At 45.1% G+C, this 11,188-nt stretch overlaps 1 protein-coding gene across 1 annotated transcript in view; it reads right to left on the bottom strand.

Moving 5' to 3' along the window:
• Window positions 1-4,003, bottom strand: part of SBSPON (somatomedin B and thrombospondin type 1 domain containing) — a 15,706-nt gene extending 11,703 nt beyond the window's left edge. Inside the window, exon 1 of the mRNA XM_026056301.1 lies at window positions 3,760-4,003. Within this exon, the coding sequence (XP_025912086.1) occupies window positions 3,760-4,003 (244 nt within the window). The remainder of the gene's footprint in view (window positions 1-3,759) is intronic.
• Between the last annotated feature and the right edge of the window lie 7,185 nt (window positions 4,004-11,188).

Genomic DNA, 11,188 nt, shown 5'->3' with positions numbered 1-11,188 from the left:
AGGTGAGGCTGACTGGCCTGTAGTTCCCTGGGTCCTCCTTCTTGCCCTTTTTGAAGACTGGGGTGACATTGGCTTTCTTCCRGTCCTCAGGCACCTCTCCTGTYCTCCATGACCTTTCAGAGATGATGGAGAGTGGCTTAGCAATAACATCCGCCAGCTCCCTCAGCACTCATGCGTGCATCCCATCGGGGCCCATGGATTTGTGGGTGTCAAGTCTGCTTAAATGATCTCTAACCTGATCCTCCCCGACCAAGGGAAAGTCTTCCTTTCTCCAGACTTTCTCCATGGTCTCCAGGGTCTGGGGTTCCTGAGGRCTGGCCTGAGCAGTAAAGACTGAAGCAAAGGCAGCATTCAGTAACTCTGCCTTCTCTGCATCCTTCGTCATGGAAGCTAATTAGTCCCTTGGAAGTTCAAAGATGTACAGAAGAATTACATCACTATCCTGTGAAACACAGCTTGAGTGGTTGGGTTTTTTTTTTCATTTAAAGCACTGAGAACTATAGAATTTTTCTGAGTCACCCTGTATTTAATTTTTTTTCCATGAAACCACCTCCAGAACAAAGAGGATTACAGTATCTTCACTGAAGCACTGCACAACATATGTTCTAATGTATATGAATCTGCAGATTTTCTGAGTAATCACTTTCATTCAAATGACAAGGTCATTCTTTTTTAAGGCTTTTTTATTGTACAACATTTTCTATTTAAAATGTTCTCTATGTACAAAAATGCTCTTTCTTCATTGTTAGAACTGTAAGGAAATTTATTTTAAAACCTTTGGACATAGGTTCAGCATCCCACAGACTTATGCCAAGCCATCTATTTATAAAGTACGAAACATATGACAATTTTTAGGCATGATGGAATTTAATCATGGTGTTGGCAGCTTTAAAATGTCCTTCCTGTCATTGGTTTCTATTATTTCAGAGTGTTGTTTTTGTATTATTCCTAACACATTTCTTGATTATTTATTTTTGAAGATATGGGCATGTTACACTTTCCCCAAATACTTTGTCCTGTTAAATATTTGCAGAAGGATGAAAAGCTGGTGCAGAAATCACACATGGTGACCAGGATGACAATAAAGCTGTAGTACAAGAACAATTTATCTATCACCTTACTTCACATTTTTGTTTTCAATTTTTGAACCACATTTAAACAATAAATTATTTCAGAGTGAACTATGCACATAAATAGACACCCTTGGTTTCATTAAATGCACACATGGGCAGAACTTAGAAATGCTGAAAGTGAAACCTCAAAATCCAACAGGAACAAAAACTAGCCTAAAATAAAAGTATTTTTAGGCCATACTTGTCTATGTTGATAAAAACTCCCATTGGAACTATTTAGAACTTCCGTTTATAGAAACTTACTGGCAGTTTGCAGTAAAAAGTATATCTGGTCATGTGCCTCTAAAAGGGTAACTTCTTGTGATCAATTTTGTAGCTGTTGGATGTATGAGTCATGGGAGCCACTCTCCTAGACTAGGAGGGTCAAACCTAGATCAGGGCTGCCAAAATCCTGTCGTCCCGCACTGCACCCATGCAAGAAGTGCTGCTCCCCTTGCTGCGCTCCCCCTGGCACCGGTGCTCACACCGCCAGGCCGTGAGCCAGTTCCTGGAGTTAAACCAGCGAGAAGCTAACACTACAGAAAGCACAAATAGTTTTCCTGCTGGTTTAGCTCCTGGACTGGCCCACCGTAAGACTGTCCAATTCCAGTGCTGGTGCCGGAGAGAAAGAGGGAAGGAAAGAAAGAGAGAACATGAGAAAATGATGGATACTCCTACAGGATGGGCTGGGGATTTCAGTGAGAGACAGAGGTACACGGCAATCTTAAAATGAAGCCCTTTTGGTTCCTGGTGGGCAGCTTCTTCCACGATGGGAGAAGAGATGCACATGGGCAATTCCCTGAGAATTCATCTTCCTACCCGTGTCTAGAATACTCACTGTCCACACAGTGGACAACAGGGAGACAGCGCAGACACTTCATATATCACACATTTCTAGGCAACTACCACCATGCTTGAGACAAAAAACACCATTGCAATAACAACAAGGCATCTGATTGAAGTCATGATAAGAAAAGTGTCTAAACTGGCACCTTTCAGACACAAGATTAAGCTTCTTTTCGGAGTTCATGGAATTCTTAATAAAATTTTCTGTGCTTCACAGCTCTGTTTTAATGCTAGCAGTACATATCTTTATTAGTTTTCTCCTGTTATATTTGAATACTATTTGATTTATTGCAAAGATGCAATATGCTATGACTCTATGACAAGGAATTATCTTATCAGTGCTCCCCCTATTGATTTTCCTCACCAAAAGATCAATACATAAAACAATGCCAACTTTAAGAGATGCTACCAGGCACCCTCTGTCAGATCTTGTGGCACACAGCTTCTTCCCTTCTGTTATTATCGAAAAAAGATGGTCTACGGGTCAGAGGACTGACCTGATTTTCTGTGGAGACCTGGCATCAGAGTCCTGCTCTGCTCAGTCTTTCYGCGCAGCTTCACATCGCTTAGGACAGGTCTACGTGGCCAGACAGCTGTATTCCCCCCCCTCTGAGCCAGGTGAAAGCCAGCCTGGGTCCCAAAGCTGCATAGCTCAGTACTGTGCTGAGCCTGCTGATAAACCCTAATTCGCAGGACTGTTTGGCCGAGACTCATGGCATTTTGGATCTAGACTGGCTTGCATCCAGCCAGCTCCAGAGAGATGTCAGACTGTCTGAGGACTAGTTCTGCACCTGTAAAATGTCGGCAGTGTCCCACATTGCAGGCAGAGGGAGAGAGAACAAATATTTCAAAGACCGTGAGACATAAAAGCACAACGAAAAGAGGGGGTGTAAATGCCCACAAGGCTGCTTGATSCAGTTTGGTAGAAGTGACATGTAAAATCACAGAATCACAGAGAGTTAAGAACTGTCTTCAGGGAGCTTTCTCCTATCCTTGCCAATGCTCATCTGGGAGCCAGGCCTTCCCAGGCAGGTTGCTGCGGGCAGGCTGCCAGAAGACCCTTCTCACTCGTCCCCTGCCTTCCATGCGGGCCAAGGCCTCGTCCTGGCTGACTCCTGCCCCTAGAAATGAGAACAAAGTCTCATCCTGGGGATTTYCCCAGTTATTTAATTGACAGTCATTTGGCAAGACATGAGGATGCAGCTCAGCGCGCAGATGGAGCTAAATGCATCTCCCCATTGTCTCTGTAGTCCTACATCCCTATTGTAAGTGATGAGATTAGATCATCAGGGAAAAGTAAGGAACATTGCTTTTTAGAGGGAAAATAACTTCAGGTCGGCAAACTTCAGGCCGTGCACTCCTGCGGACCCAGAAACCTTGCAAACATCTAGTGTGGGAGCACTGCGAAAAGAGTCAGTTCTCACTTGTGTGCTTGCTGCTGTGTTCACACAGCACCAGCCCGGTCCCTGCTCCTGCCCCTGACCCAAGGCTGGTGATACCGGTGAGGAATTCATCCTCCTGTGGTTTACAGGCTGAAGAAGTCCCTCTCAGCTGAGACCATCACCACACACCCACTTTCCAGCCGCAAAACCCAGGACAACTTTCAGCCTGCAAACCACCAGCAGGCAACAAACTGGTAAAAGGGATGGGAGCGCCCAGGGAGAACCCCAGCCCCAGCAGCAGCCAGCCCCAGGCTGCCGCCCCCTGCTCGGCCGACTCGTTTGGGGCTGCGGACGAGACCGACCCCGCAGCTCGCCCCGACGCCGGCCCCCGGCCCGGGCGGGGGCAGCTGCGGCCCTACCTGGGCACGCCTGGCCGTGGTCGTGGCAGCAGTCCCCGGCGCGCCGGCAGCCTTCGTCGCAGAAACAGGTCCCGTAGCCCCCGTCCGCCCTCCAGCCCCTGCCGATGCAGGCGGCGTCCCTGCCCTCGCAGCACTTGCCGGCCGCGGAGCAGCCCGCCCCGGCCCCGGTCTCAGCCCCGGTCTCGGCCCACAGCGGCCAGAGCAGCCCCAGCCACAGGGCGCCGGCCAGCGCCGCGCCGCCCATGCCCGCGCCGCGCCCACCCGCCCGCCATGCGGAGCCGCCCGCGCCGCGCCGCCCCGGCTCCCGGGCGGCACCGAGAGCTCCCGCGCCGCGTCCCGCGCAGCGCCGCGCGGCGCCCCGCCCCGCCCCGCCCCGCCCGCCGTCCCGACGGGGCGCGCTGCCGCCGCGCGGGGAACAGGCCGCCCGGCGCGGCGCGGCGGCCGCAGGAGCCCCGCGGGTGCTGCCGCCCGAAACGGCCCCGCCGCGGCCGCGGCGCGGCAGAGCCCTGCGCGCCCGGCCCACAGGCTGGGGGACCGCGACGGCGTGTCCCCAGCAGTGACCCGCGGTGCTGCCCCAGCGGCGTCCCCAGCAGGGACCCACACAGCGGTGTCCCCAGCAGTGTCCCCAGCAGTAACCCGCACATTGCTGTCCCCAGCGGTGTCCGGCACAGCAGTGACCTGCATAGCAGTGTCCGCAGCAGTGTTCCCAGCAGTATCCTGCCCAGTGATGACCTGCACAGTTGTGTGTGTCCCCAGCAGTGTCCCCAGCAGTGTCCTGCACAGCAGTAACACGCACAGTGGCCCCAGAGCATCCCATCCACCTCCACACAGCCCAGCAAGCAGAGATCGCCCCAGGATGCCAGTGGTGGTTTATTYGTTCAGGTGCTTTCTAATTCTGGGGACATTCCAGTGACTTCATTAGTGCCACACTGGATAACAGCACAGAACTGACCTGCCTGGATTTAAACAACATTTTAACATCAGTGTTGCAATAGCTAGAAGAAATTAAACTCTGGCTGTCCAGGGCTGGCTCAGTGTGTCCAAGTACCCACATGTAGCAGATAATATAATGTTACCTCCCATCTCTAAGCAGCTTTGGGAGAGTAGGCAGGTCTCTCAGCTACCACCTTAGTAGCTAAGTATCTGTAAATTGAAGCATACAAAGCTAACATAATTTTGCAGTCATTTCACTACTCGCTTTTGGGATTTGGTTTTGGCTAAAATGATCAGGTCCTATTAAACTTGAAGACTTCTTGGGACTGAACTCTTAGGACTGAGCTCTCTGAGGATAACTGAAAACCAGAGTCAATATCTTTGTGTTTGAAGATGTAATTTGGGGATCCATCTTGCTTTCCTTGTGCCCCTGCAAGCACAACTTTTTTTGTCTGTTTCTGGTTTTTGTTTGTTTCTGTTTGTTTGTTTTGTTCTGAACAAAAAGAAAAAGAAAAAAGGAAAAGGAAAGAAGGAAAAAAGGAAAAAAGGAAAAAAGAAACAAGGAAACAAGGAAACAAGGAAAGGGGAAAAGGGAAGGGAAAGAGAAAGAGAAAAGGAAGGGGAAAGGGAAAGGGAAAAAGAAAGGGAAAGAGAAAGGAAAAAAGAAGAAAGAAGAGGAAAAGAAAAGGAAAAGAGAAGAGAAAAAGAGAAGAAAAAAAGGAGAGAAGAAAGAGAAGAAAAAAGATAAAGCAAGCAATTGCTCCTGGCTGCGCGGGCGGCTCCGCATGGCGGGCGGGTGGGCGCGGCGTGGGCATGGGCGGCGTGGCGCTGGCCGGCGCCCTGTGGCTGGGGCTGCTCTGGCTGCTGTGGGTCGAGACCGGGGAGATCCAGTGTGGCACTAACGAAGTCACTGGAATTTTGCCAGCCCAAAACTTGAAGCAGCAAATAGGGTGAGATGGGGGAGTTCCTGTGGTGGGTGAGAGGAGAGCAAGACTTGCAGGCCACCTTCGTAGAAAGCTGTGTGAGATCAGGAATGCCTCTTTACGTTTTCTTTCCTATTACTGGATTGCTATGATTTACTTGAAAGGCAGAATACTAGCAAAATAATGTAGAAACTACCTTTATTATACCTACTGTATTTATATTATTACCTACTATCTGTAGGATGTCACCTGCAGATGACATATGCAAAGGGGGTAATTCATTAAAATTTGGATGAGTTTAAAATGGTTGGTTGAGTTTGGAACAGTTTAGAGAGCAGCTTTCTCTCATTGGACATGTTTAGAGAAAAAGAAGAAATTAGGTCTGCAACAGTATATTAAAAGACAATAGAATACAAATGGAAAGTATTAAAATTTCTACTGGATGCAGCAAAGCAAGTCCTTTTAAGTAACAAGACAGAAGAATCATAATTATAGGGGAGAACAAGCTTACGCAGTTTGTTCCAGGAACTACCTTGCTTTTTTTCCTTTTCAAGCTTAGTTCCTTGCTCTCAGGAGTATTACTCAATAAATTCTGAGTGAGAAGAACAAAGAAACATGGCAACTCATTCCTAGATGATGAAGCAGCATTGAAACCCTGACACACCATTCCAGCAAAATAGGCAGAGATTTCTTTCTACTTTGGTGTGAGATGGTTCACAGGAAGAGCAATGCCCTGCTATTGGTTATCTCTTTATCATGGAGATATCTTTAACAATGAGGAAAAGCAGTTTTTGGCAAGGCTGGTATACACGGGAACCTTGGGGAATGGGCAGAGCTCTTGCTCTGTCCCGCTCCCATACCCCGGAGGAGAGTGCCCAGGGTGGAGGCAGTCATCTGTTCCACACACGCCATCGGTGCCAAAAATTTCTTCTGAATCCCAGAGGTGAGGAGAAATCTCAGGACTGTTGTAATTTTTTCAAAGCCAGGTGCTGCCACTAACTATGAGATTTTGACTACAGTCTAACTCAAGTTGCCAGCTATTTTTGTATTTTTCTGCCATATATGCGCTGGTTTAGCCTTTGCTGCTCAAAAATCAAATTCCTGATAAAACACGCACCTTTCAAACTAAAACATAACTGTATTATTATGTAGTAAGAGGGGAAAAGAAACCAAGGCTATGAAATATGTTTTTCAACTAATTTCTCTGACATGTAACTGGTTCCAATGAGTCTCAGTCCATTGTTTTCTTTTTTCCAACCAAAGTGTCTCCATTGCCTTAAATAGCCTTCTCCTTGGTTTTTATTACCACAAAGACAAAACGGAGCAAAATGTGTTCCAACAGTGAATTAAAAAGAGAACTAGGCTCTATTATTTACCATGCTTACCAACTCTGTTATTTATTGTGCTAATTTAGGCTTGCTGTAGAGCATGTTTTTCCCAAACTCTGATACTCTCAGTCTGTTCCCGTGGTGCACCTCTACTCATAATATTAGGCAGAAGACTGAGAACACCTGCAACTGGGAAAAAGTGTTAATTTGGGAATAAAATATATGTTTAATAGCAAAATACTTTTATTTTCCAAGTTTAAATTATATCCACAGTAACTTTGCAGGCCCAATATGAGAACTATTCAGGTCAACTTCAAAGTGCTTTTCAGATATATTATCTGTCAGTCTGGAGCATTCCACATGCCCACACCTCCTCACAAGCAAACTTTCTGGAAGGTCCTAACTTGCACAAATAGAGCTCATTTTTGTTTGCTGCTGGGAGGTTAATCTGATGGCAACAAAATGAGGAGACTTCAAAGATCTTGTAGGGCATTTCTTTTTCTTTCTGTTTGCACACAGCTCTTTATTTACTTTTCAGAAATACCCTTCCGAAAGCAACCYGCTTAAATTTTGAATTGAGGCAACCCAGTGAATGATATGACGACAAAAGCTCTACCTTTCTGTCTCCCTCCTCCTGTGCAGGACCAGGCTTCCCGGGAACACTGTAGTCAGCTACAGCTTGAGTTTGCCTTATGAGGCCTTTGTTCCCATTGTTCTGAAAAGGTTGACTTTCTCCTGATAAGAATTAATCCCTACTAAGGTGAATAATCAAATCATGGTGTTTGCTAGTGCTGCTGACAGTTTAGAGCAACAGCGACATTTTGTATTAAAAAAAATGACTAATTTGTCTTCATGACAATCAGTCTATATAATAATACACTAGATATATAAAAGAAGGTTTTTAATAGTTTCATAGCCCTTGCTGTTACACAGAAACACTGTGCTGTTTCAATGACCAGCTCAAGCTGTTCTACATGGGTCACTCGTAAGAGAGCGTGCTGAGTACCTGGCTATGTTTGACAAAGGGCATTTGCTGCAAAAACAGCCTTTACCTTACATCCATTTCACCTTAGAAGTCCTGCCAGTGGACCTCTGCCATGGAAGCCATATTTGCTAGCTGCATCTCCATTAAAACTATTGACTTTAGTTGCGGATGGTAATGGTGCATGAAATTGCTTGAATTCTAGAGGTTAGTTTGAAGGCAGCAGAGTTATTCATCGGTGTATTATTAGCTGATTTTTAAAGGCCTTCACCCTGGAAGCTATTGAAGAAATGTCCAAGTATTGGGATGAGCGTAGAGCTGCTGCTGAGTTTCCATGCAGAGAATGCCAGGCAGTTTTTGATGCCCGACCTAAATGGATCAGTGCTGAAAAATATTCTTTTCCTTTTTTTTAAATGCACATGATCAGTCAGAGTAAGAGCAGAAGGTAAGAGTTTAACTTCATCACTTGTCAGAGCAGAACTGCCTCTTATAAAATGAGCATCCCAGGTTTTTATTCCACATACTCCCTGTTTCTTCTGCTGTTGGGTTATTTTGTTTGGTAGCTAGAGAGCCCTCTTTTCTGTAATCATCACTGAATCAATTACTTCCCTACTTGAGGAAAGTATCTTTATTACTGTTTTAAAGATAAGAGAAAATAATACTGAGAAATTAGGYCCCTATCCAGCAAAATGCTTGAGCACTTGCATAACCTGTGGCACGTAATAACCTCATGGTAGGACACTGCTAACTTGTTCCAAGTTATGCAATTCTGGAAGGATTTACTGAACCTGGACCTCCCGGTTTGCCGGAGGCCTTCCCGAGAATGCAGCTCTCTCAATCACGGCTGTGTGATTTGCCACCAGCCTCTTCCTCTTCCCTCGCCGCCTACGAGCAGCACCCTATTCTGTCAGGCCCAGGGCAAATATGAGCCTTGATTTAGGCCCGTTCAGCTTCTTTTTCATCCAGCTGTAAAGTACTGAGTGAGCTGAAAAGATGAATAGCCTATCCTCACAGGCATTATTTAAAATGATGCGAAAAGTAACTAAAACGGATTATTTCCCATTATTTCCAGATCAGATCTGCCCTGCTTACTATTTGAAACTGTCCCCAGTATTAGCTTGGTCCAAAATGCAGTTTGTTTATCTCTTTCTCCTGTATCACCTCCAGTAACAAAGATTCATCATCTTGACGTTTGTGAGCAATTTTGATGATGGTGCGTTTTGCAAGGAAGAATGCAGCTCCCCCTCCTGATGCTGGTGAGCATGCTGCGCTAGCAGGAATAAACACCCTTTTTGTCAATGAAGGAAGCAGGAATGACAATGAGTTTATGAAATCAAGGCACTGAACTGTTGAGAAAGAGAGTCATTTTTCTGATCATAATCCCACTGTTAAAAGCCTCTGCCAATCTTTCCACTGGCCTGATGAAAAGGTGAATTTTGCTGACTTGAATAATTTGAAAGTAAATGATGATTCTGGTGTACACTGGCTGGCAGAGGAAACTGTTTATATAATTTGGAGCTTGCTAATAACCCTCTTCATAGCTAGAAACGGTGCCAGCGAAGCTGATGGCTATGTAAAAATGCTTTCACATTTCCTTGCTTTTATTGTTTTCTGTCACAGCTTGTTTTTTTTTAATTAGTACATGAACTATTTTTAGTGTCTGTAGACAAAAATGTATTGTTCAGGCTAAAATGAGGCCAGGTACCATGAAAATGTATTCAAGGGAAAAACATTTAGAGGCAGAGTTTGTCTTTGGTTGTGTGCACACACCAGTGAAAGTTTGCGTGCTTAGCCCAATTAGTTACAGCTTTGTCATTTCAGGGAAGTCAATGGAATCGTATCAGCATACAGGGGCAGAGTTTGGCTCTTAGGCTGCAGAGAAGTATTCTGCGCTGCACACATTGAGCATGTGCAGCATCTAGAATATTCTGAATTATTTTGTCCATCCAAATTCCATACATATCTTGCTATTAAAGAACAGAACAATAAACAAAGCTTTTCAGTCAGAAGATGGACTTAATCAGATTTGATTTTCGATAAGGCACCTCTTTATAACTCATCTAATCAACCTCTGGGGTCCAGAGACCCCAGAGCCACTGCTTTGTATGCAGACCGTATGCTACCCAGAGCTCTACCCATGCGTGTAGACCCCTGCGTTTGCACCATGCAGCTAAAAGCACAATAAGATTTTATGAGTCCTGACTCAGCCTGAAGGCAATAGAGCTTTTCCATATGCAACAGTCTCAACTGAGAGGCAAGATGTGGAGACCTTTTATATCAGTTTCTTATAGAATTTCAAATCAAGTTCAAAGTCTTGATCCTTTGTCTTCAAGGTTGCCCAAAGCCCAGTCCCACACTATGGCTCTAGTATGGTCAACCATTAAATTCCTCTAATACAATGAGGAAAGGGAAAAGCTCATCTGTGTGGAAGTTGTATCATTACTGGGAACCTGTGGGAGGAATTCAGCAGAACTAAAGAGCTCTCCCAAAGAAATGAGTGCCTTCTAAACTCCAGGTACAAGCCTCATTCTTTCATTTTGCCTAAATAAAAAGAAATATATATATTTACTCAAAACACCTCCAAAAAACTACCAAGACAAGTCATTCCAGTGTGCTAACTTCTCGCCCTGTCACAAAAAAAGACATATATTACTCATGTTGTTAAACACACCTGTGGAAGTTCACCAATACTGTGATGACAAGCACAGTGTAAGCAGCTGTTCAGAACAGCAAGGCATGTCAATTTTAGGATCAGTCCGAGCTGTATGAAATGGATCCTGATACTCTTTTCAGGAAAAGAAAATCAAATATTTCAGAGAGAGAGAAAATAAAAAAGATTATTTCCAGTCATCTGTGAAATGTAGGCTTTTAATACTTCACCAAATAATTCCCATGCAGAGGCAGAAAACTTACAGTTAAACTCGCTCTACTTTAAAGAGGCAGGCATTTTCAACCTTTTGCAGGTTATAGGTCCCTAAAAATGTTGCAATAGAGGCACAGACCTCTGCAGAAATCTCACAAAATCTAGCATATAAAAGTTTACTTTTCTCAGTCATCTTAGAAGTAGTCCATAGAAGGACCACATAGATCACAAGCTGATACCCATTGAAGTAGAGAATCCCTTTCTGAAAGAAATCAAGCATTGGTTTAGAAAAAATGGAGAAGTCACCAGATTCTATGGTAATCTAAAAAGCTGTGTTTGAATATTTCTAGCTTCAATCTCCCACCCCTGGATCTTGCCAGCGGTGTAAATACCGAACCTG

This window comes from Apteryx rowi, unplaced genomic scaffold (genome assembly GCF_003343035.1).
Source record: "Apteryx rowi isolate R43461 unplaced genomic scaffold, aptRow1 scaffold_130, whole genome shotgun sequence".
NCBI classification, from domain to species: domain Eukaryota; kingdom Metazoa; phylum Chordata; class Aves; order Apterygiformes; family Apterygidae; genus Apteryx; species Apteryx rowi.
The sequence above is the reverse complement of the archived record's forward strand: the minus strand, read 5'-3'. Positions and strand labels throughout refer to the sequence as shown.